Source organism: Lynx rufus, unplaced genomic scaffold (assembly GCF_022079265.1).
Source record: "Lynx rufus isolate CCGP_SWC_20201006 ecotype Redwood Valley unplaced genomic scaffold, mLynRuf1.p SCAF_18, whole genome shotgun sequence".
Classification (NCBI taxonomy): Eukaryota; Metazoa; Chordata; class Mammalia; order Carnivora; family Felidae; genus Lynx; species Lynx rufus.
The window spans coordinates 41,195,751-41,222,315 of NW_025814832.1; the positions used below are offsets into that span (position 1 = coordinate 41,195,751).

The 26,565-nt window shown below is 38.1% G+C and overlaps 1 protein-coding gene across 1 annotated transcript in view; it reads left to right on the forward strand.

Annotated features, from left to right (window-relative positions):
* The window catches only part of NSF (N-ethylmaleimide sensitive factor, vesicle fusing ATPase), a 149,381-nt gene that overhangs the window by 67,617 nt on the left and 55,199 nt on the right, over window positions 1-26,565 (forward strand). Inside the window, exons 9-12 of the mRNA XM_047081689.1 lie at window positions 7,822-8,021; window positions 21,911-22,076; window positions 23,190-23,264; window positions 23,453-23,640. Coding sequence (XP_046937645.1) covers window positions 7,822-8,021; window positions 21,911-22,076; window positions 23,190-23,264; window positions 23,453-23,640 — 629 coding nt within the window. The remainder of the gene's footprint in view (window positions 1-7,821; window positions 8,022-21,910; window positions 22,077-23,189; window positions 23,265-23,452; window positions 23,641-26,565) is intronic.

The window sequence follows — 26,565 nt, forward strand, 5'->3', positions numbered from 1 at the left end:
ATCTATTGTGAAACACAATTAGAATATAGTTTTGTAGTTCATATTTTGGGAAGTTGTTAAAAAATGCTTTATGACAGGTGGTCTAGAATGAGATACAAGCAAGCCGTATACTAAATTCTTTACTGAATGTAGTCTTACGGTGAGGTTCCAGTGTGTCACTCACTTGAATCCTTAGTAAACAATGGCATTATCATTTGCTGTGTTTATTTCTTGGGCATTTGATATTGTTCGTACCTTTAGTAGTAGCTGTTATATAATGATATGTCAATAAATGTTCATACTTTTTTCACTGTCAGTAACACTTAAAGAACAAAATGAAAGAGGAAGAGTAGCCCTGTGAGAGAAGAATGAACAACAGAGGCAGATAAGCTGTCTGGCTTACTTGCTGTTCCTAAGTGCAGCCTTCGGTGTGTTTCCGTTCTCTCTCTGTTATTCTTGACTTTGGCGTTCCTGTTGGGGATTTACTCAATAATCTATCTTCACGGTTCTTTGAATTCCTCATTTCCAGTAAATTTTGCTTCGTTCCATCTCAGCCGCCCCCTCTTTGGTCATACTGAAGGCTTCACTCTTACCAGTAACCACCACTTGAGAGATCTCAGTGTTAAGCATCCAGCACTCAAGCCGCCTCGCATTTGTCCTAGGCTTCTAGCATTCCCTCACCCCCTGCTCTAACTGCTTTGATCCCACGGGACCCTCCAGTTCATTTACTCTGACACTTTTTGTTCTCTGTTCCCTCTTTACCCAGCTTCAATTCCATGGTCTATCATGTTTATCCTCCTCAAATACAACTTTAGTGGCCTTGCTCCTCATCTTCTATGTGTGTCAAAGCCCCAGGTATGTCTCCCCTTTCTGCCTACTCTGTGTCGGTACCCAGACTATTGAATATGGCCTAAGAAAAGCACAAAGCTATGGTGACTGATCTTACTTTGAAATTAAGAATCACATCTCAAGTGGGCCCTCGGTATTCCTTGGCATCAGTATTTTCTGGTATTCCTTCTGTATTTCCTTAGTTTAGCCAGTTTACTCTCCTGCTAAGATGACTAGTTCCTCTTCGTTCTCCTCAGATCTCCAGCACCACCTTTTCCAGTCCACCCTCCCTCACCAGCAGCTGACGACCTGGAATCAGGATTTCATTGAGAAAATAGAAGTAGTCGGAAGAGAACAGCCACCAAATGTAGCATTTGTTGAATGAGTGAAAGAATACGATATCCCAGAACTTGATTTACTCCATATGCAAATATAATTGGCAACTTAGATTCCAAAACTATATATAAATCTATTTTTGGCCATTTTAGATTATGTTTTTCACTACCACTGTCCTTTACGTTACCATAACCAAGAGTTGTTAATATGTTTGTGCCGTATCCAAATAAAAATTAGGTATTTTTAAGAAGATGATCATTAACAGGAACAGTTTATAAAATAAGCACTTAAGTCATTCAACACAGGAAATTAAGAGAAGAAATCCTTTGGAACTATGTTTGATTATGCTGTCCACCCACAATTGTTCTTATATAAGTTCTAGAGGAAGGAAAAAAGATGTGAATGACTTACAAATGAAGACAAAGCCTTAAACTTTGTGGAAAGTGGAGGGAAAATGTTGAGAACAAGTCCTGTGATGGTTTTGCCCTCACACTTTGGGAAAATTAGGTAACAGAATTTAGTTATAAATATGTTGGCTTTCTCTTTTTTTTTTTTAATGTCTTTTTATTTATTTTGAGAGAGAGAGAGAGAGAGAGAGAGAGAGAGAATGCCAAGCCGGCTCTGTGCTTTCAGTGAGAAGCCCAGTGCAGGATTCGATCTCACGAACCACGAGATCATGACCTGAGCTGAAATCAAGAACAGGATGCCTAACCAACGGAACCACCCAGGCGCCCATAATATGTTGACTTTAAATTAGTGCTTTTATTTACTTTATGTTGCTCAATTTTAAGGTTCAGTTCTGAACAAAATAAAGTGGTTCAAGCCAAAAAAAAGTCAAGATTCTTATGCCAGCTTTAATGAAATTTGTATTTATAGAATTGAATAAGAAACTGCACTTTACGTAACACTGTTAAGTTACTTATAGAATCACAACAAAGAGAAGAGTCCCTCGGTGACCTGAGTTCCATATGCTGAGTTTGCTTACCTAATGGCACCTATGTGCTCAGGGACACTTTCCCACACATCTTCTTAGTTCCCCACGGTCTTTCCAAATCTTTACCAAGCTTCCCAGTATCCTGTCCTCATCCCTCATTTTGTAGGTGAACTAGCTCCTACTTCACATAGTAAATAGAATCCAACGGGCATAACCTCAGCTTACTTCCTCCCCCCCCCTTTTCTTAACTCGTCTTGCAAGGTATTTCTCTCAAAATTCCTCCTTTGTATTGCCAGAATTCCCCAAATTGTGATCTCTGTTTGTTCCTGCTTGTATTACTTAGCTTCCTTCTCCTACCTCAACCCAAAATGATCTGACCCCGACCTAAGACCTTATGGCCCAGATAAGCATGAACTTCCTGGGTTTAAAAAAAAATTTTTTTTTAATGTTTTATTTTATTTTTGAGAGACAGAGAGAGAGCATGAGCGGGGGAGGAGCAGAGAGAGAGGGAGACACAGAATCTGAAGCAGCTCCAGGCTCTGGGCTATCGGCACAGAGCCCGACACGGGGCTCGAACCCACAAACTGTGACATCATGACCTGAGCCAAAGTCGACGCCTAACTGACTGAGCCCCCCGGGCGCCCCTGAACTTCCTGGTTTTTAAATCTAGTGTTCTCTTTCCAGGCCTCATCCTCTGTCTCTGCAGCATTTGTCCCTATGGTCATACTCCTCTGCTTAAAACTTCTTGTGGCTTTCCATGTGCCCAGAGCAGGCATTCAGAAACATGGAACCAGTAGTTTTGATATCTTTCCTGAGCTTTCAACCTATTTTTTAATGGACATTTCTGCCTGAATCTCAAACGCCTTAATAGCCAAAAACAAAGTGATGATTCCCTCTAATCTCCTCTTGCTAACTTCTTAATTATGTTCTGGGGTTATCATTATTTTACCATGAGCCCAGGCTACATACCTTAAGGTCACCGTTGATTCTTCCTCTTCCTCTTATTTTCTTTTGGTCTCTGAGTGCTGATGAGTATCTCCCAAATCTTCCTTTCTTTTCCTACTACAGTTTCTTATGACTGTTGCCTCTTTCCATTTCTGGTCTCTTGCCTGGATTATTTCAGTAGCACATTCAGAGGTTTTAACTTTGGATTCCATGAATAGATCTCAGAGGATCTAAGAATACCCTCAAAATTGCATGCAAATTTTTTTAAATGTGCATTTTTCTGGAGAGGTCCATTAGACTATTCCATGGGGAAGAAGGTAAGAGAATGAGAGAAAATGACAATTTAAATGAGTCAGTTCCACTGATTTCTCTGCTTTCCATGCCTGCTCTGTGCTGTTTTTAGTTCACCAGCCCAGGGCACTCACCTCTAAGTAGTGAGGGGGTATGTAAGACATAAAGAAAGAACAAGTGAATGGATCAGTTCAGCCTGGCAGTCAGGACAGTCCAGCAGCCACAGATCAGAGGCTTCCCAGCATCAGAGCCAGGTCTTAATGCCCTGCAGAAGCTCAGGAGAAAGCTGGGGCATCAGTAGGGAGGTGTCCTCCTAAGGCCTCTGGACCCATTTTTTCCTGTGCTTCCAAAGGACTTGGAGGGAAATGAAAGCTTAACTGGCAAAAATCCAGAGCCAGCCAGTGAGACAATGTCCCCAGAAAAAGGTTAAAAACATTCCTCAAACTACACTTGTACCCCGTGATCTTTGTTCTCTAGACCTTCCTCCACTCTACCGCCAGAGTTAGTTTTTAAACATATCTCATTGTGCACCCTCCCTGATTAAAAACCTCAGGTTTTTATAAAACAAATTAAAAACTCCTGGGCATGGTATCAAGGTCTTCTGTAGTTGGGAGCCTGTTAGCCTCATCTCCAGCCCCCAGCACCACCCCCCCCCCCCCATCCCCGCTCCAAGGCTATAGCCACAACAGGTTACTACTGGCTGTTTTGAAAGGACAGCTTCTATGTCCATACCTCTATGCCTTTGATCATGCTACTTTCCTTCATTAGGTGCCATTTCTTCTCCCGTGCCCAATCATGAACCTCCTACTGTCCTTGAAAGCCCACACTAAATTTTATCTCTTCCCCTGTTGTCCATCCCTAATTTTCTGCCATCACCCTGGCAGGATCTGTCTCTCTTGGCCAGGTTCCAAAAACATTTCATACATATCTCTGATAATGTCTTATTATATTATAGATAACCTATTTTTATTTCTGTCTTTCCTACTAAACCAGAAATGCCCTGCAGGTAGGGACTGCCTTTTTCATGTTTGTATCCCTAACACCTAGTTTCATGCCTAGTCCAAACAGGAGCTTAATACACTTTTGTTGAATGGAATTACTTACGAAGAGTTTTTATGACTCATTTAAAATTAGAGACCAATGCTTATTTAATAAGTCAGAATAGGCTATCATAATAGTAGTAATAACAAAGTCCCATTTCCACCGCTTATTCAAGTAACTGCTTCCTTTGTGGAAGTGGATTTTGAAAATCTTCACATGTCAATGTATATTTTTGATGTGCTTTCTTGAGATCCTGAAAGAATTTTAGTTCTAACACGGGCTAGAGCTTCTATGACATTCCTGTTGGTGTCATGTTGAATAGATTCTGTCACTTCAGAGATCTGTATGGTAGACAGTAAGTTCCATGGATATAAATTTTATCTCTTTCTCTTCAACTTCATGGTAATATTTTGTGAATTGTTTATTTTATAAATCTGAGTCGATTTAATTCAAACCACATTAAATCGAGCATTTTCCATGTACAACAACAGAGTTACAGAGTTAAGACTCTAGTACAGACAGTCCCCAACTTGTGATGGTTTGACTTAATGCCTTTTGACTTTATGATGGTGTAAAAGTGATATGCATTCAGTAGAAACCGTACTTCAAGTTTTGAATTTTGGTCTTTTCCTGGACTAGAGCTGGGCAGCATGAATTCTCTTGTGATTCTGGGCAGCGGCAACCTGCAACCCCCAGACAGCCACACCATCACACGGGTTGTTTTCAGCTTACAATGGGTTTATCAGGAGGTGCCCTCATCGTAAGTTGAAGAAGATCTATATTTATAAATTATGTAGCTCTGCTAAGTTTGCAAAGTCCCAGTCATTGCAAATACGTGTTCTAGGTATTTAAATTAGTCCAGCTGTGAAAGTAAACACTATTCCATAAATTAAGAGCTTCAAATAATTTTTTAAAATGGTCTTCTTTCCCTCATTTTCTTTGAGGTTTGTAGGAAAGGAGTCAACAATTTACTTAGCCATTTATTTAAGAGTACATATTCTGTGCTAGGCATTGTGGTGGATGTTTGCGATGCCAGATGGATAAGAGAGCACCTTGAATAGTTCATGGTCTAATAGAGAAGAAGGTATATAAACAAATAATTGCAACTTAAACCTTGGAGAAAAGGAACTCTTCTTCTTTGAGAACCAGTGCTGAGGTGGAGATTGGATGCGTCTGCAGATAAATTTGTGGATAGGGAAGCAATAAGCTGAAGGGAGTTCACACCTGTTCATCTTTTTTAAAAAATATGCGAAGCAGGAATCTAGATCTTCTCTATGAATTAATGGCGTGGGGTAGCACTTGAGAAGAGCAGAGCAGGGAAGATCTGGAAAAGTAGTGCAGAGAGCGGAAGGTGGTCTAACAAGAACAAGTAAAAGGTGGCAGGTAGTATTGACAAGCAGTGAGTGTGGAACTAAAATTGGATAGCATGAAATTGTGAGGACATCCTATCAGCACAGTGGTGTAATTTTCTCTGGCTGTGCTCTGTGGCCCATGCATAGGTGCAGTAAAGCCATATTGTGTTCAGGGCCTGTGGGATGAGTAGAACAGAAGTGTAAGAAGGCCAAGGAGTTGAGAACCCTTGAAAGAAAGTATAGCTTAATATGGAAGGAAGTATGGTCAGGAGGTAGTTGATAAACTTGGAGAAAGTTAAGAAATTGGAGGATGAGGATAAGGCCTGGCACTTTGTAGGGCCTCAGTAAGCCTTCATGTTCTCCTTTGTGGCTCCCCCATCCTGTGCCATTTTTCACCACCACCATGCCCACCTCCCTCTGCTATGGTTTACATGAATCGTTTCAAATCATGATGGTAGCGGTTGGCTCAGAGGGTAAGATGAGGAGCAAGGTTCTAAAGTTTTCATCAAAAGTGTCCCAGGGGCTTGGATGCTGGCAGTGCTTCTGTGATTTTTGCCTCTAGGAGAAGCTCAGGGCTTATCCCCTTATCTCCCTACTACTTGTGTTTCCAAGGGTGGATCAAGGGCAAAGACATTTATTGGACCATGATTCTCAGGACAGGACTTTACTTACTCTGTGAGGGAAGGGTTAAGACTGTAAGCCTTCAAGGGTTTCCACTAAGTTCCCCTTGTCTCTATAAATCTAACCGTAAGCACAGATCTCATTACTTTCAAAAGTTTTAAAGGAGAGTCTTTTTTTTTTTTGACATATAGAAGCAGTGACCATACTGATAACCCAAAGGGTCTTCCTACTCAGAAGTTAAAATTCCCAGTAGAGTTGGTTGTACCTTGTGATAGCTTTTATGGGACTTATTAAATGTATTGTCATATTTTTTTTAAAGAAATTATTTCTTAAGGCTTTTGTTCCAAGTGAGGACAAACACTATGTATATTCCATTTTCAGAAATTTTCTTTTTCACCTATAGTTTTGAGTGTGACACTGAAATCTAATAAATTGTTATTTCACAAAGTGCCTTTTTGGTGTAGTATAAGGAAAAAAACTTGTAAAAAAAGAGTCCTGCACCCTAAGTGTGAAACTGCTGGAAAGGTGGGAATTCCTAGAGCGAGTAAACTGAAACCACAGGTCACTGCAATCTTAGAAGTGGAGTAAATGCTCATGAAGAGTTGGCTAAAAAAAACCCTGGGGAGTCAAAATCACCAGTCTTGCTCTTTCCCTGTTGTTACTGATCCTTTCAAGGTATTTAGCAATGCTTGCTTAGAAAAGAATTGAATACTATTCTTTTGAAACTTCGTCTTCATCTTGGTGGCTCTGAGAAAAGTGTGTGCCTCCCTTGGCATTAGTCACATGAAGTAGGACATTCACCTTTACCCACTAAGTGTGTGACATCCGTCTGGATCTTATGGATTGCCTATACCAGTCCAACTCAAAACATGTTTGCCCATTCTTCAAGGGCTTGTATCAACAGGTACACCTATAATTTCTATGACTAAGATACAGTTTCCATAGCCTACTGTGTTATAATAGATTTGTGTTGGGTTAAATTTGCCTAAAAGCAGATCTCTTTTATTCCTTGACTTTAAAGGAGAATGGAAAATAAGTAATAGTTCCTAATTAGGTATTTAGGTCAAAGAGATGTTTTCAGAGTTAAAAGTATTTGTTTTAAATGATAGTTCAAATATACTTTTCTAAAGACTTTTAATTGGCAGCTTTCCCCCTCAAATTTTGGCACTCGTGTAGGAATTGCTTCTGGATTCTCTGTTAAAAAAAAAAAAGAGTTTTAGGGGTGCCTGGCTGGCTCAGCCAGTAGAGTATGCGACTCTAGATCTCCAGGTTGTGAGTTCAGACCCAAGCTGGGCGTGGAGCCTACTTTAAAAAAAAAAAAAAAAAAGAACTTCAGTTGTTCATTCTTGTTTTGCTCATGGCACTTGGATATTATATGTTAATGGCATGACTATAGTTTTCCTAACATTCATATGAAGAAGAAAGGAAACTCCTTTAGATGTCTCACTTGGATTTTAGGTGGTTAATATAAGACTGTTTTCTTTTGTTTTTTAGGTTGCAAACATGTTAAAGGCATCCTGTTATATGGGCCCCCAGGTTGTGGTAAGACTCTCTTGGCTCGACAGATTGGCAAGATGTTGAATGCAAGGGAGCCCAAAGTGGTCAATGGGCCAGAAATCCTTAACAAATATGTGGGAGAATCCGAGGCTAACATTCGTAAACTCTTTGCTGATGCTGAAGAGGAGCAAAGAAGGGTAATGTTAATATAACTTAGTACAAGTTTGTTATCACTTAATATGATGAATGAAACCCAAAGCTGTGGTGGAAAACTTGTTTCTGTGACCTGTATTTTGAAAAGCATGCAGGTGAAATTTATTTAGTACCAAATTATATCACTGAACCAGGGATTATGGGAGATTTACATGATGGGAGCAAATGTCATTACCCAAATATACACAATACAAAGATAGATGACTGTGTAAGCCAAAGGTTTTGCAAAAACAGATCATGAATTTATTTTCAGGTGTCACTTTTATTCCACATTATTTTCAGAGACTTGAACTCATTTATCCTTTGGAAAAGGGGGAAATTAAATTCACATGACTTGTAGAATTATGTATATGTAAGGTCCATGTGCAGAAAGCAGCTTGTTTACTTACCATTGAGTCACCTCAGTTGTAGAGTGACAGGTAAGAGTTGTTAGGCCTCAAAGGAAAGCTTGATGTGGGTCTTAGGAAAAAAAATTAATTAAAAGTCAAATCAGAGTTTACTAATTGTTATGGTTAATTTCATGTCAGTTTGATTGGGCCTCAGGGTGCCCACACATTTGGTTAAACATTATTCTGGGTGTGTTTGTGAGGATATTTCTGTATGAGATTATCATTTGAATTGGTAGACAGACTAAAGCAATTGCCTCCTCTAATATGGGTGGACCCCATTCAGTCAGTTGGAAGGCCTGACTAGAACAAAAAAGGCTGCTCCTCTGTTGAGTAAGAGGGAATTTCCTACTGCCTGACTGCTTTTATCTGGGCCATCAGTTTTTACCTGCCTTTTGACCCAGACTGAAACATCAGGCCTTTGGACTAGAACTATACCATTGGCCCTCCTATGACTCCATCTTGTCAACTGAAGACTTTGGGACTTGTCAACCCCCATAATTGAGTTATCCAATTCCTTATAATTAATCTTTCTGTAGATAGATAGATATAGATGTATATTTAGATCTATATAGATCTCTCTATATATAGCATGTTTATTTCATAGACAGATGTTTAAAACATTGCCATAGGGGCATCTGGCTGGCTCAGTCTGTAGAGCATGTAACTCTTGATCTCAGAGTTGTAAGTTTGAGACCCATGTTGGGTGTAGAGATTATTTAAAAATAAAATCTTAAAACATTTTTTTAAATTAAAAACAATGCCATAGGATTTCTGCTTCTGGCAATACAGTAGACTAGGTAACTGAAAACTTTTCTTCTATAAACACCTTCAAATACTGGATAAAATATAACTAAAATTATTTTAAATGTATAATTTATCTCTCAAGAAAGAAAAGGAGATTTCTAGATATTAAAACTCTGAAAATTAGAGTGGTAAAAATATTCATTGCAACTTTTGGTTATGGTAATGTGTGAGTTTGAGTTTTAGCACCCACTAGCAGACAGAGAATGAGTCCTTGAATTAGCTTAAGGTATGGAGTAGGGCCTGAACCTTCAAAGGGGTCGTGCCCTCTATGAAAAGAATGGACTGGAAATTATCTGCTGACCACAACAAAATAACAAAAACATTTAACTATCTGAGTGGGAGCTAAGGAATCTCCAATGGGAATTCTAAAGTATGGATTCTTAACTGATGCTTAGGATTTAAAAACGCACACACACACATAAACCACCACCACTGATCTATGTGGCCTAGGGCTCCCAAGCTGAGAAATTAACTTAAAAATGAATTCCAGGGGCACCTGGGTGGCTCAGTTAGTTAAGTGTCCTGACTCTTGAGCTCAGCTCAGGCCTTGATCTCAGGGTTGTGAGTTCAAGCTCTGTGTTGGGCTCCATGCTGGGTGTGAAGCCTACTTAAAAAAAATAAGAATAAAAATGAATCCTGGACTAATGATAACATGGGGTTGTTAGCTGTAAGCAGACCCCTGGGGATGTTCCAACAATCCAGGCCACAAGAGATTCTCATGGGAAAGCCATATCAATAAATGGAAGATGTCATCATCAAAATTTAAAACTCAACAGCTGTGTTAAAAGCCAGTAGTTTCAGGGGAAAAGAGAAGTGATAAACAGAAAAATAGATCTAGAGAAATCACCCAGAACGTAGCACAGAGAGATGGAAAATATGAAAGAGATGTAGAGATAATAGAGTTAAGATGAGAAGTCCCAATAGAAAGGATAGCATAGAGGCAATATTCAAAGATAGAATGGCTGAGAATCTTCTAGAATCGATAAAAGAAAATATTTAGATTGTGATAGCACCATGAGCCCAAATAGAATAAATAAAAATTAATTTATTTCTAGACCCATTGTAGTGAAAGTAGAGAATGCCAAAGAAAAAGAGAAACATCTTAAATGTCAACAAAAGAGAAGTGATGATGACATACAAAAGGATATCCATTTTGTTGACAGCCAACTTCTCAACAGCAGCAAGAGAGGGCAGACAACAGTGGAAGAATATCTTCACAGTTAAGTGAAAATAACTGTCAACTTAAAATTTTATACCCAGCTTAATTCTCATTCAGGAATAAAGATGAAGTGAAGATATTTTTTCAGGCAAAGGCTAATAGAATTAACTAGTTACAGAGGCTTGCTGAAAGAATGTGAAGCAGGATGTAGTTGAGACTGAAGGAAATTGAACCTAGAAGGAAACAGGATACAGGAAATAATGCTGAGCAATGAAATTGGTTGCTAATGTGGATAAAATCTGGAACTTCTGCTTCTCATAGTGGCATATTAGGAAATTTGAATCATGCCTGCCATGAAGACTACCAGAAGAACTCAACAAATATTGAAAAAGTTTTCGCTTAAAGGCATTGAAGAACTTTTAGGATCTAGGGGGAGAATGGAGGCCTAGAATAAAAGGTCCTGGTGTGTACGGTTACCGTTCCTCTGGAGATATTGCCATTTCTGGAAGGATCTGCTGAACAGCTATGCAGCCCTTTGGACAGGCCAGTGGGAATAAGGGGGCAGGGATTAAAACCCATCATGGCAGGGATTAAAACCCATCAGCCGGCTGGCTGAGTTGGAAGAGCATGTGACTCTTGATCTCAGGCTTGTGAATTCGAGCCCCACATTGGGTTTAGAAACTACTTTTTAAAAATATAAATAAATAAATAAATTTTAGCAAAAAATCAATCCGTGGCTCATGAAGAGAGGACACTCGATGAACATGCCTCAGTTTGGTTTGGGAACCTGTAGGGCTACACCACAGAAGCAAGAGTTAACCAGAAGTAGACATCCTGTCAAAGCTGCAGATCAGCTTGGAATCACATCTAACTTCTCTAAAATTAAATTGAGAGTTCCTAAATCGCTCATGCTCTCCAGCATCCAGCAGAATTATAGATCCTTCCTAGAAGAAGTTAATACCATGCAAAGTCACAAATTATTTTTATAGCTTGCAAATGAAATGCCTGGTTATAATCAAAAGCAGTCAGATATACAAAGACATAAACCACTTGAAGAAAGAGAAACAAAAGGTGATAGAAATTGGGCCTCCATATATTGGAATTCTCAGATATAGACTTTTAAAATAACTACACTTGCCATGTTCAAAGGGACACAAGATTGAGAATTTTGGCAGAGCACTGGAAACTAAAAAAATCAAATGGAGGGGCACCTGGGTGGCTCAGTTGGTTAAGCATCTGACTTTGGCTCAGGTCATGATCTCACAGTTTGTGGATTTGAGCCCCACGTAGGGCTCTGTGATGACAGCTCAGAGGCTGGAGCCTGCTTCAGATTCTGTGTCATCTCCTCCTCCTCCTCCTCCTCCTCCTCCTCCTCCTCCTCCTCCTCCTTCTTCTTCTCCTCTCTCTCTCTCTCTCTCTCTCTCTCAAAAAGAAATAAAAACATTAAAAAAATAAAACAGAAATTCTGGTAATGAGATATTCAGCAGCTGAAATTAACTCAAGTAGATGGGTTTAAACAGCAGATTAGACACATGTGAAGAGAGAATTAGTGCACTAAAAGATGTTAGACAAAAATAACCAGAAACAAAGGATGGAAGGAATGAAGAGAGATAGAAAATTCCCCAAGGAGGTCTAGTGAGTATATTTAAAGTTCCAGCAAGTCGGGAAAAAAAGGATGGGTCAGAAGCAGTATTTTTTTTTTTTTATATGAAGTTTATTGACAAATTGGTTTCCATACAACACCCAGTGCTCATCCCAAAAGGTGCCCTCCTCAATACCCATCACCCACCCGCCCCTCCCTCCCACCCCCCATCAACCCTCAGTTTGTTCTCAGTTTTTAACAGTCTCTTATGCTTTGGCTCTCTCCCACTCTAACGTCCTTTTTTTTTTTTTTTACCTTCCCCTCCCCCATGGGTTCCTGTTAAGTTTCTCAGGATCCACATAAGAGTGAAACCATATGGTATCTGTCTTTCTCTGTATGGCTTATTTCACTTAGCATCACACTCTCCAGTTCCATCCACGTTGCTACAAAAGGCCATATTTCATTTTTTCTCATTGCCACGTAGTATTCCATTGTGTATATAAACCACAATTTCTTTATCCATTCATCAGTTGATGGACATTTAGGCTCTTTCCATAATTTGGCTATTGTTGAGAGTGCTGCTATGAACATTGGGGTACAAGTGCCCCTATGCATCAGTACTCCTGTATCCCTTGGATAAATTCCTAGCAGTGCTATTGCTGGGTCATAGGGTAGGTCTATTTTTAATTTTCTGAGGAACCTCCACACTCAGAAGCAGTATTTGAAGAGAAAATGGTTTAGAACTTTCTAAAACTGATGAACATTAATTCATAGTTTCCAGGAGTTACATGAACCTCAAGCAAGAGAAATACTAAAGAAGCTTACTCCTATAGATAATCTTTGTTAAACTGCCAGACAAAAACAGAAAAATCTTAAAAGCAGTTAGAGAAAAAAGAAAGATTATCTTTAACTAAGCAACAGTTAGCTGGTGGCTGTCTTCTCAACACAAATGATGGAAACCAGAAATCGGTTGAATACTACTTTTTAGAAGTTGAAAGAGAATAACTGTTAACTTAGAACTTTATATCCAGTAAATGGATAAATTGGCATGTAAATATACAATGAAGTACTACACAGTAATGAGAGATAGACTATGGCTATGCACAGTTGTGAATCTCACAAATAAATGTTGAGCAAAAAAAACCAGATGAGAAAGAATACATACTATATGATTCCATTTATATAAAGTTCAATGAAAATATGTTTAACGATGCATGCTTACATGGTAAAGTATAAAGAAAAGCAAGAAGTAATTACCATAAAAAATCAAATTGGGGTTGCCTATGGGGAAAAATAGGGGACGGATATTGAGGAAGGGCTGTGAGGACATGTTCCCAGGATGCTGGCACTGTTCTGTTTCTTGTTATCTAGATGTTAGTTTTGTGATGGTTCCTTGAAAAATACATTTATATTTCGTGAACCTTCCCTCTCTGTACACCATACTTCATAATAAAAAGTTTAAAAGAGGTAAACTTAATAATCACTCACTGTATACAACAACAATAACAATCATCAGTATGGGTGGTTTTTAAGGGTAGAACTAAAATATGGAACAAAACATGGGAAGTAGATTAAATATATATAAGATATTTGTATTATTTGGGAAGAGAATAGCACTATTAATGAACATAAATGTGTATGTGAGATTTGTGTATAACTTTCATGCTTTTCCAAAGCATGAGAAGGAGCTGGGAAAGGAATCAAGAAAACTCAAAAACTTCAGAAGGCCAAGACTCAAAGAAATTTGAAGATATTGAAAATGTAACTTAAAAAAAGTTTTTCCACTTACATCAACAGTCATAATTATAAGGTACCTAGAATCGAATATTTACAGGAAAAGTAAAGAAGAAAACTGTAAACATTTTTGAGAATCTTTTTTTAAGAGCTAATAAATGATAAGATAAAACATGTTTACATGTGGGAATACCGACAATATCATAAAAATGACAGGTCTGCCCTGTCATTTAATTTTTGAATTCATGCTTTCCCAATCAAGTCTAACAGCAATTTTTAAATTTAACAACTTGATTTTTTTTTTTTTTTGGAAGCTCAAGGAGCCATAAAAATTTTGGAAAATTATGAAGGCTTATTTCAGAAGATATCACAACTTACTAAAAAGCTGTAATAATCGAGACATTTATATGTTCTTTTTTTTTTTTTTAATTTTTTTTTTTAACATTTATTTATTTTTGAGACAGAGAGAGACAGAGCATGAACGGGGGAGGGGCAGAGAGAGAGGGAGACACAGAATCGGAAGCAGGCTCCAGGCTCTGAGCCATCAGCCCAGAGCCTGACGCGGGGCTCGAACTCACGGACCGCGAGATCGTGACCTGAGCCGAAGTCGGACGCTCAACCGACTGAGCCACCCAGGCACCCCTATATGTTCTTGCATAAACAGACCGAAGAAACAGAATAGAACACAGAAGAACTTGCTGTATGAAAAATGACATTACAAATCAAAGGGGGAAGAATATTCCATGAATCAGGACGAGATCATTGGCTTTCTGTTTGGATAAAGATAAAATACAATCCCTCTCTCACATCATACAGAATTGCAGAATGGATTTGCAAAAAATAAACTAAAACTTGCCAGAGAAAATATTTTTGGAAGAAATAGGCCAGAAGCTTTAAGAATTGAGGCTAGAGAAGAATTTCTTTATTAAGATACAGAAATCAAATGCATTAAGGAAGAAAAAAATGTTAACTTGGTTACATTAATATAATAAGAAGATTCCATCTGACAAATTACACTAAATACAGATATCTCAAACTGGAGAGGATATTTACAATGCATATAATCGCCAAAGATTTGGCATTTTATATATTACTTCTCTGTAGTAACTCCTGTATAATAGGTACAAAAAAGGCAGACATCACAATTAAAAAAAATGGCAAAGGATATGAACAGGCACTTCTCAGAGAAAGAACCCAACTGAAGATAAGCAAATGAAAATATGCTCAGGAAAATGCATAATATGAGATACGTTTTATAAACAACCTGGCAGAATTTACAGAGACTAATTGCACCAAAAGTTGGTGAAGTTGTGAAGAAACAGGGCCTCATATACGTTATTAGTTGTAGGATGAATTAGAAGAAGATACCAAGTGGGTAATATCTTGCATATGAATTTGGCAACATCATGAAGATGTGCAACCCCATGACCCATGAGTTTTCCTACAAAACAGCAACCCTAGAGAAACACTGTAGTGCTTGAGCACAAAATGACTTGTACCGGGATGTTGATTGCTGCACTGTTTGTAATGGGGGTAAAAATAGAAGCATCTTGATTCTTCCTTGGTAGCAAATGGGGTATCATATAAACATTAAAATGAATAATAATAGATTTACATGGGTCAATATAAATAATAGAAACACAATAACATCTAATATTTTATTAAATCTAGCTTTGCCAAATCTAACCTGTCATTTCCCTCTTTCTCTTATTTTTATTGACAGTAAAAATAAAATGTTAACATTGCCTTCTTAAACCTTTTAATGCTTCTAGTCTGCTTGTTGAGTGCTCAATTGTTTCACTGACACAAGGTGGTTTTCTCCCCTGCTGCTCTGTGTCCCATTAAGCACTTGTTCATATGTTCAAGTCTCTGGCCTTTTAAGCCACATTGGTTCTAGAAGGCATGGGTCCTGGTGGATTGGTACAAGTCCAATAACTGATCTTAACTCCTCAGATAGTGCCAGAACCAATTCAGTTTTACCATTCATCCCTAATACTACAGTATTTTCTGCTTCAAAAATCTTTTTAATACCAAGTATACCAAGAAGACTCATCACCACCATTTACTATCTGGGTTGAAAGAATTCCTTTTTAAAAATTATTTTTGGGGCACCTGGTGGCTCGGTTGAGTGTCTGACTTTGACTCAGGTCATGATCTCATGGTTCATGAGTTTGAGTCCCACATCAGGCTCACTGCTGTCAGTGCACAGCCCACTTCAGATCATCTGCCCCCCCCGCCCCTCCCCCGTTCGTGCTCTGTGAAAAAATAAATACAACATTTAAAAAAAATAAATTATTTTTAAGGTATTTTACAAATAATTTACAAATGTAAGAATATAAGGGAGTGAAAGACTATTAAATATTTAATGAGAACTTAAATACAGCAAACCAAGTTTTTATTCCATATTTTCCTGGGTTTGAAGATACACATATATGTATGTATGTGTGTGTGTGTGTGTGTGTATGTATGTGTGTGTATGTGTATATATATATATATATATCCATCTATCCAAATGGGCAGGAGCCCCTGAGTGTGACTAACTGTTCATCAGTTGTCACGCATGAACTTCTTCTACAGACTGATTCTGTTTTAAATACACCTCTAACAGAGTCTAGCTTATCATAACTTCTGGTTTTTCTTATACTCGCATTGGCAAGACACAGTACTTAAGAAATTTTTTAAAAAGTCTTCATTTTGTTGAAGAGAGGATGGCCACCAGGTGCTCCATAGTTGCAAAACATTTTCATTTTGAAACCTGTATACACCTTTTAGATTGGTCAATCAGATTTTTAAATGTCTGTATCACCTGTTTCTTCTCATTATCTCTCTATAATACCTGTCTTCAGCATCTGTCTATTTGAAACCATATCAAGGAAATTGCGATGCACAGATGAAATAAAAGATGAAAGAATACTGTCATGTGTCCTTTTAGAAAAATGAGATGGTCTAGTTTTTTGTCACAAAATATTACACTGTGAAGATTTTTGTTTAATAAGTAACTAGATGAAAATGCCTTTTTTTTTGGTCCTTAGAAATATTCACTCATTCTTGAGTTTGAGAAAACTTATGCAGGATAACATCTGAGGGAACAGACTCTGAGATTTTACTTATAATGATGATTTTCACCATCTTCATTAGGTGCCGCTAATCACTCTGCGTTAATCTTTGGATTCACTTAATAAATATGAAATAGCTTCCTCTGTCCGTTTTCTTTTCTTTGCCGTTATGGCCAGAGAATTAAAAAAAAAAAAAATGTGAATTCTCCACTGTGTTCAGTTAAAGCTAAAACCAGGCAACAAAGATGGAGGATGTTGTCTCCAGATTTCTTTTCTACCTTCTTGAAAGATGTGGTGTACTTGGGGCAACACAGTAAGAAAGCTGAAGGGTGATGTCATGGGGTATTGATTTCCACCGTTGCATTATCCCTCTGAGCACTTCCATCATTCTTCCATTTTCTTATTCTTTTAATCTTTTTTAAGATAGTTAGGAATAATTGATGAGTAATGATGACATAATTTCTAGAATGTTGAACTAGCATAATATATCTTAGATTTATAAAAAGATCCAGTGGATTCATGGTAATTGCAAGATAGAATGAATTTTATTCTATGTGTTCTGTTTTTAAAAATGTATTTTCCATTTTGTTCTGTGAAAGACTTCTAATAAAAAGTCATGAAATACCAATATTTATAAATATTTGAAACTTTTCAACAAAAAACTTGAAAACAGAAATTTTATCTAAAGCACCCTGATGGTGTACTGAATGTTAAACACTAGTTGCAGGTGAGTCAAAATGTCCTGTAAAGAAGCATTTTGTAAAATCTGTTGTGACAGTTTCCACATGGCTATAGGTATCTTTGGTGCTGTTTTAAAACTTGCAGACAGTTTAAATATGACACTGTTAATGATAAAACTGAATTGACAAAGAATTTCTAGGTAGATATTAATCTAGCCAGCTTTTTCAGTTACACCTTTTCTCAATTCTTATATCCAGAAAGGGCTTGGTATACTCAGCTAATGACCCCATGAAGGGTAGGTGTGTGTTACATAATAAGGAAAGGCATCACCTCTGTGATTCTGGACAGTCCAGGCTGACGGAGATGAACACTTACATATAGGTCAAACTAGTTAAATATAGAACAGCCGTTATCAAAGGCAGTTGCCAGGGGCGCGACAGCATCAGCTTTGTTTCTATGGCGGAAGACTTTGCAGATGGTAAGAACAGAGCTAGAGGCCAGTGAACTAAAAAGGATTTAAACTCTTTGGTAAAGGGCTTATTGATGAGTCAGCTGTAATCTGTGAACATTAATCTTGACATCTTCCTTACCTGACTCCTAATTTATTGCAAGAAGAACTTACCTTTATTTAAGTAACACACCTGTAAAAATTGATGTGGTTGAACTGACTAGGTTGGGGAAGGCACTTGATGACAGGTCACAAGATTAGTAAGGTTGTGAAAAGGTCAGAATTAATACTAAATTATGTTTAAGACAGATTGCTCCTATGATCCTATAGTGTTCCTATTGTCTCTGGCTTCCCATCCACACAGATGACTTTTGAGGTTGGACTGAGAAGGAAGTCATGATTCCAGTGGCAACATAAGGCACACTGATAGCAAAATTCATACTTTTTTTTAGCAGCTTTTTGTTTCATGCTAAATTGGCAGGCAACCTTGAATAAAAATGTCTTACGAAATAATGTAGAATCTCAGTTTTTTAGTGGCAAACAGCAGTGACCTTGTTTTGCACCAAATATGGCAAGAATACCCTATCATACAGAAGTGTTTGGTAAAGCTGAGGGTATAGTTCCAATTCCTGATTCTCAGTCATTTCTGCAGTTAGAAAGATAATCATTTTTGGTGTTGAATTTTTTTTTTTTTAGGCAACAGGCTATCACTTATCATCAGACATCTGTTCGGTAAATATGACTATATTGAGAAAATAAGTTAAATTTTTTTTCAGATTTGAATTTAGTTTTTAAAACATTGGTGGAAAAAGAACAATCTTAAGTAGTGTTTAGGAAAAAAAAACTAGTTAAATTTTGGAAACCTTGATGAACTTAAGACTATCATCTTGCATAGAATTGCATTAAAGAGTGAACAATATTCCAAATATGCATAGTGAAGTAATAAGTATTATAAGATACTTTATTTTTAAAAATTTATTATTATTAAGTAAAATTGACTTTTCTAGTATTCAGTTTTATGAGTTTTAACACATGTATAGTTTCATGTAACCATCACCAAAGTCTAGATATGGAACATTTATCATCACCCCCCCACCCCTACTCAAATTCCCTCATGCTGTCTCCTTATGGTCACTCGCCCTTTGCTAATAACTCCTGGATACTAATAATCTGTTCTCCATCCCTAGAAGTTTTGTCTTTTCGAGAATGTCATATAAATGGGATCATAGTGTGTAACCTTTGAGACTGGCTTCTTTCACTTGGCATATTGCCTTTGAAATACATCCAAGTTGTTGCATGTATCAGACATCTCCTTTTATTGTTGAGTAAAATTCCATTGTATGGATGTACTATAGTTTGTTTATCCATTCACCCACTTAAGGGCATTTGGGTTTCCAGTCTGGGGCAATTATGAGGAGAGCTGCTATATACCAAGGAGTGGAATTTCTGGATCATAGAGTATTTTATCTATTTGTGATTTTAAAAAATACTTTACATATTCAGGTTTGTTTTAGACCTAGTCTAATTTCAGCTTTGGAGCTGTTTTTCTTTTCCTACTTCTGATGTAACATTTCATCTTTCATCTTTGTGATGTTTTCCTGATTCTCTTTTTCTTCAGGTTGCCTTTACTGTAGACATCATATGGTATTGCAGCCCAGAACCTTCTTGCTTTTATATTTCTCCAGTTTAATTATATGATTCATCTTCTTACAGAATCTAGTTTGCCACTAGATTCTTCTCTACTGCTTGTAGATGACTTTCAGATCTATCTTTCTCTCTTTTGTCTAGTTGCATGTATCTTTTTTTTTCTAGAGGTCATTTCTTTATATGTATATGTGTGTGTGTGTGTGTGTGTGTATATATATATATAAAATGTTTGTTTATTTATTTATTTATTTATTCATTTATTCATTTATTCATTTATCTATCTTGAGGGGAGAGGGGCAGAAAGAGAGGGAAAGAATCCCAAGCACACTCTGCACTGTCAGTGCAAAGTCCTACGCTGAGCTCGAACCCACAAACCATGAGATCATGATCTGAGCTGAAGTCAAGAATTGGATGCTCAACCAACTGAGCCATCCAGATGCCCCTGGAGGACATTTCTAATTAGATGTTCTGTTGACACTTTAATATTATCATAGTAGAAACTTTAAAAAAATTTTCTTTTGCGTCTTTTCATTCTGCATCTTTCTTATCCTAACTACAAGGTATTTCTTATCTTTGTTGTCACTTCCCCCTTCCACATGCAGGCAATAATCAAATCTAGGACTTTGTTTTTTTTATTTTATTTTATTTTATTTTATTTTATTTTTATTTTTCTGATTTTTTTTAGAGATAGAGGGCGCACATGATCGAGGGGCAGAGAGAGAGAGAATTCCATGAGGGACAGAGAGAAAGAGAGGGAAGAGTAGAACTTTGCTTTTTTAGTCATCACCACTTCCATTACCAAAATAAACTTACAGATTCTATTTACCTTATTTATGTACCATTGTTTCTCGCTGACCTAACTGCAGTCTTATTATTATGAAGTAAAATTGAACTTTATCTTCTGCAGTTTCTTTGTCTGCATATGGTATAGTTGTATTTATAGCTATGTGAAAGGGCTGAAGATACTATCTGGACTGAAAAAAGGGTTACAAACTACTTACATAGCACCAGATTAATAATAGGAGTTATTTCCAGCTAGTTGAATTTTGGATGATTGTGATTTCTTTACATTTTTTAGTATTTTTCCACATTTTCTATAATCATGTATTTTGCAAATAGAAACAAAAATAACAGTTTTAAATACTTTTCTTTTGTTAATTTTTTTTTATTTTTTAAAATTTACATCCAAATTAGTTAGCATATAGTGCAACAATGATATCAGGAGTAGATTCCTTAGTGCCCCTTACCCATTTAGCCCATCCCCCCTCCCACTAACCCTCCAGCAACCCTCAGTTTGTTCTCCATATTTATGAGTCTCTTCTGTTTTGTCCCTCTCCCTGTTTTTAGATTATTTTTGTTTCCCTTCCCTTATGTTCATCTGTTTTGTCTCTTAAAGTCCTCACACGAGTGAAGTCATATGATATTTATCTTTCTCTGACTAATTTCACTTAGCATAATACCCTCCAGTTCCATCCACGTAGTTGCAAATGGCAAGATTTCATTCTTTTTGATTGCTGAGTAATACTCCATTGTATATATATATCACCTCTTCTTTATCCATTCTTCCATCGATGGACATTTGGGCTTTTTCCATACTTTGGCTGTTGTTGATAGTGCTGCTATAAACATGGGGCTGCATGTGTCCCTTCAAAACAGCACACCTATATCCCGTGGATAAATGCCTAGTAGTGCAATTGCTGGGTCGTAGGGTAGTTCTATTTTTAGTTTTTTGAGGAACCTCCATACTGTTTTCCAGAGTGGCTGCCCCAGCTTGCATTCCCATTTTTAAAAATTTTTTAATGTTTGTTTATTTTTGAGAGAGAGACAGAGACAGAGCGTGAGCAGGGGAGGGGCAGAGAGAGAGGGAGGCACGGAATCCGAAGCAGGCTCCGACTCCAATCATGACTGAGCCAAAGTCAGATGCTCAGCCCACTGAGCCACCCAGGCGCCCTAAATAGTTTTCAAAGAATAGTTAATATTCAAGAAAATACAAGATTCAGTGAGCTCCCAATTTTTTAACTAAAATAAATTTAAAATATAAAAATAAATCTAGAGAATGTTAACAGCATTTATCTTTAGGTATTATATAGTATATATCATAGGTATGATAGGACCTAGTTTATTTTTAACTTATTTCTATTTGTTTTACAACTTCAGTTGTAAATAATGTGTATTTTTGTTTTATGGCTATTAAATATGAGGTTCTGGAATGCCTCTGAGAGCACAGCAGCCATGATTGGTTATACTTTCTGTATTTGTTAGTCAAAATGCAGCAAAATCAATCCGTGGAAGCTTTGTTTTGCTTTTTTTAAATTAGTTTGTTTAATAATATATTCAAGTTATGACCTTTAATATAATTTCTTCCCTTTCTAGCTTGGTGCTAACAGTGGTTTGCACATAATCATCTTTGATGAAATTGATGCCATCTGCAAGCAGAGAGGGAGCATGGCTGGTAGCACAGGAGTTCATGACACTGTCGTCAACCAGTTGCTGTCCAAAATTGATGGGGTAGAGCAGCTGAACAACATCTTAGTCATTGGTATGTTTGCTTTAAAAAAACAAAAGTTCTATGATTTCAAAAACGTGAGATAAATAGGTTCTGAATTAAGATCTGAGCAGGTTGTAATTACACTGTACTGCCCATGTTTCCAAATTAGAATCAAGTGATATTGAAGAATTTGACTGTTTTAATGTCTAGCCTTAATAGGACAAATAAAAGATGGGTTTTAGTGACTCATGGGTGTATGCTTACAGCTCAAAGGTGAAAAAGACAGCAGAGTGTAATGCAGTGGTTTTCAAATTGCATCCTGTAGGCCTCCAGGGGCCCCAGAGGTGCCTCAGGGTCTGTGGGTGAGCTTCAGATCATGTATCCCAGTGGTAACTTCTTTTAATTGCTTCATGTACTCAGATTCTTCTTCTCCTTCTTCTTCTCCTCCTCCTCCTCCTCCTCCTCCTCCTTCTTCCTTCTTCCTTCTTTCTTTCTTGCTTCTTCTTTTTTTGAAATGTTTTTATTTATTTTTGAGAGAGGGAGACAGACCGAGCATGAGCTGGGGAGGGGTAGAGACAGAGGGAGGCACAGAATCCGAAGCAGGCTCCAGGCCCCGAGCTGTCAGCACAGAGCCCAAATGTGGGGCTCGAACTCACGAACCGCAAGATCACGACCTGAGATGAAGTCAGACGCTTAACCACCTGAGCCACCCAGATGCCCCTGTACTGAGATTCTTCTTAAGGTGACTTTAGAAACAAAACAAAACAAAACTTCTGCTGCTTAGGAAGGTTGAAAACCATTGGCCTACGGAAAAGGAGAGGGACGTTGAGGTTGGACAGATTACATTCACATACATTGCCCCTCTCTCACTTTGATAGGCTACTTATCCTCTCTGAACCTTACATTCTCTTTTTAAATATTTGAAGTTTTCATTACATTTATATTTCATTGGCAGTGGAGTGAAATACTAAAGCAGAGTCTTCAGGTATTTTCATTAGAACAGATCAAGAACAAATCATATTTTTATTTGAGAATAATTGACTTTCTATTTGATGTTTATAAAATGTCTTAGCTTGTTTGAGAAATCATTATTCTTACATATACTGAAGGGACATTTTATCTTATTTTTGAACTTTGTTGTTTTGTTTTAAAATTTGTGCTCAGGAATGACCAACAGACCAGATCTGATAGATGAGGCTCTCCTTCGACCTGGAAGACTGGAAGTTAAAATGGAGATAGGTAAGCAGGTCTGTCACCGATTGGGAGAAGGGTGTATGTTTAGAGTTCATTAGTAAGAGCAAAGTCATGTAACTTAACACTAGATAGAAAAGTTGTATGTCGTGAGGAGCACAGGTTTACCTGCTTAAGTACCTATCAGAAAAACCTTAGGATTATAATAATTTTTATTTCATTTTCAATTTTATCAGGCTTACCAGATGAGAAGGGTCGACTACAGATCCTTCACATCCACACAGCAAGGATGAGAGGGCATCAGTTACTCTCTGCTGATGTAGACATTAAAGAACTGGCTGTAGAGACCAAGAATTTCAGCGGTGCTGAACTGGAGGGTCTGGTGCGGGCGGCACAGTCCACTGCTATGAACCGACACATAAAGGTCAGTAAAATCAGGGCGCTTGGGGGGCTCAGTCGGTGGAGCACCCGACTCTTGATTTTGACTCAGGTCATGATCTCACGGGCTCATGGGATCAAGCCCTGCGTCGGGCTCTGCGCTGGCAGCATGGAGCCTGCTTGGGATTCTGACTCTCCTTCTCTCTCTGCCTCTCTCCCACTCACGTGCACTCTCTCTTTCTCCAAATAAATAAATAAACATTAAAAAAAAAAAGGTCAGTAGGATCACTAACAAATTAGGAGCCTGCAGCTCTATAAATACTGTGTCGGTATTCTTTCCTTTCACATGTGCCAAGGGCTGTGGTAATGCTGACTTTTGATAGAGAAGAGACATGGTAAAAATAGTAGTCGGTTGCCAGATCTTCAGAGTAGCAGGAAGAAATGTAATGGCGGCATCTGCCCCATGGTAACCACTGACACATTTGCCTTCGATTGATGCCATCCGATACAGACATGTGAAGATGAAGATTTCGAAGGATTTTATTTTTAATGTTTGTGCTATGTCGTAACGTGTCATAGGAAATTGTGTTCTCTACAATGCTAGAATTATGGGGGCTGCTTCATTCAGCACACACACCGAACACCTGCTATTTTCTGACTATTAAGCTGGTGACACATCATCAGATGTTTGGCCATGTCTCTCATGGAGCCACGAGCTCCGTGACCTCGCCTCTCAAGGAATTTAGAGTCAAGCAGATGGACCTGTTTGCAAATTAGTATAATAATGTTATTGATATTATGATAGAAATACATACGAGGATACTTTTATGTTGATAAAATGCTTTCGAATCTTTATCATTCCTTCTCCTCTTTAGATGGATGGATGACTCCCAGGTTGACGTCTCATCTCTTGAAAGTTTCTTTCTCCCACTTTCAGATTTATACTAAATATCTCTACCTGGGTGTTTTATCAGGTCTCAAATTTAATATTCCAAAACCAAATTCACTGTCTTTTTTTTTTTAAGCTACTTTCCTTCTTGTTCATATGTTCCTGTTTATCCCAATTTCCCAGGCTTTAAACTTCAGGATTCTCTTTAATTCCTGTCACTCCAGCGTGTCCTACATCAAGTCGTTTGGCAAATGTCGCTTCTGTCTTGGCAGGTGTCTTTCAGTTTCTACCCACCTTCTGTTGGATTAGTCTTCCTGTCTCATACTGTTGTGCCCTACAGAAGCTTTCAGCACAAAGTACAGACTTCTTAGCCAGATCTTTAAAGTCCTCTAGATCTGACCCCGAACTAACCTTTCCAAATGTGTTCCCAGTTCTTCTCCATACTTCAACCAAACTGAAATACTACTCATTGGTCATCAGACATTAATTTATTTTTTCACTTTTTTGCTTTTGCAGAAGTCTTTACGGTCTGCGTTTACTTACCTTTTTGATACCTAGTTCACATGCCACCACTTGCTTCAAGCCTTTTCTGATTGTTCTCCTTCAAGAAGTCTGTATTGTCTTCCTTCTTGAAGTAGTAATGTATCGCTTTGTGGTACCTTCAGTTGACTTTGGTTCACCGTAGATTAATTCGGCGCCTACCCTCTGCCAGGCGCTGTGCTAGCAGTTAATGCTGCACCTGAAAGAAGTAAACCAACCGCCTGCCCCTGAGCAGCTCACAGTTTAATCTCCCCATTCAGGAACAGAAAGTACAGGAGAGTTAAGGAAGTGAAAGCGTGTCAGAGCTGGTCAACTTGTGGGGTGAGAGGATGCTTCACAGAGGAATTTCTGGGCGGATGTGTTTCTTGGTGGTATAGGACATTTTAGGTAGAGGGCAAAGGAACAGAGACACAAAATAGCATGGTGTCTTAGGGTAATTCAGTATCGCTTCGGCATAAAAGGTAGCGGAGGGGAGGTAGAGAGAGACGTTGTAAGGAACAAGTCAGGAGACTAAAGCAGGGAGTGGAGCACAAAGAGCCTTTTATACTGTGCTAAGAAGTATGGACTTTTTTCCTGTGAGTAGTGCTAAGCCATTGAAGAGTTTTAAGAATAGCAGTGACATAGTGCTAAAACAGAAGCTCACTCTGACAGCTGTGTCGAGTGGAGTATTGAGGAGAGTGGAGTTGGCAGCATCCTATCACTCATTCTAACCTGAGGATCAGCAAACTATGGCCCGTGGGCCATATCCAGTTAACCACCCATTTTTATATATAATGTCTTCTGGGAACACACCCATTTATTTATGTGTTATCTATGGCTGCCTTCATGCTACAATGGTAGAGTTGAGTATTTGCAATAAGGACTGCATTGCCCACAAAGCCTAAAATAGTTACTGTCTCATTTTCTACGGAAAAAGTTTGTCAACCCCTGTTCTAGACTTTAAGTCCATATCTTATTCATGTCTGAATCTCCCCCAGTGCCCTAAATAGGTCTAAATACTGAGAACAGAGCAGGTGTTTGGTGAATATTTCTAGTAAACTCATGTATGTATTCCGAATTAAGCTCTACCTATAAGTCGTAATTTCCCTACATAATAGAAGTGACTTTGTTCTAGCTCAGGGATGCCAAAGGTCAGGATAGTGTGGAAATATAGTACTGGGTCCTTCATAGAATGGATCCATCCATCCATCCATCCATCCATCCATCCATCATTCCTTCATCCTTCCTCCTTGCTTTAAGAAATGTCTTAGAAGTGATGGGGACTTCAAGAAAAATTGTGTAAATGATATGAAAATTGTTCCCCACCATACTGATCTCTCAGAACACATCAGTGCATCTTGGTTTAACCCACAGTGGCTCGTGTATTATCAGAGTTTTCGTATATGCACTGGCCACCAGATTATTTTCTTAGTCACTTGTAATTTTTACCACAATCGTCCTAATCCAAAATGTCATTCTAAGCCATTGTCTCACAAAGAAACACACATTCTTCAAGCATGTATTGGGTTTATCTACACACGAGGCAATGAGGAATGTTGGAAA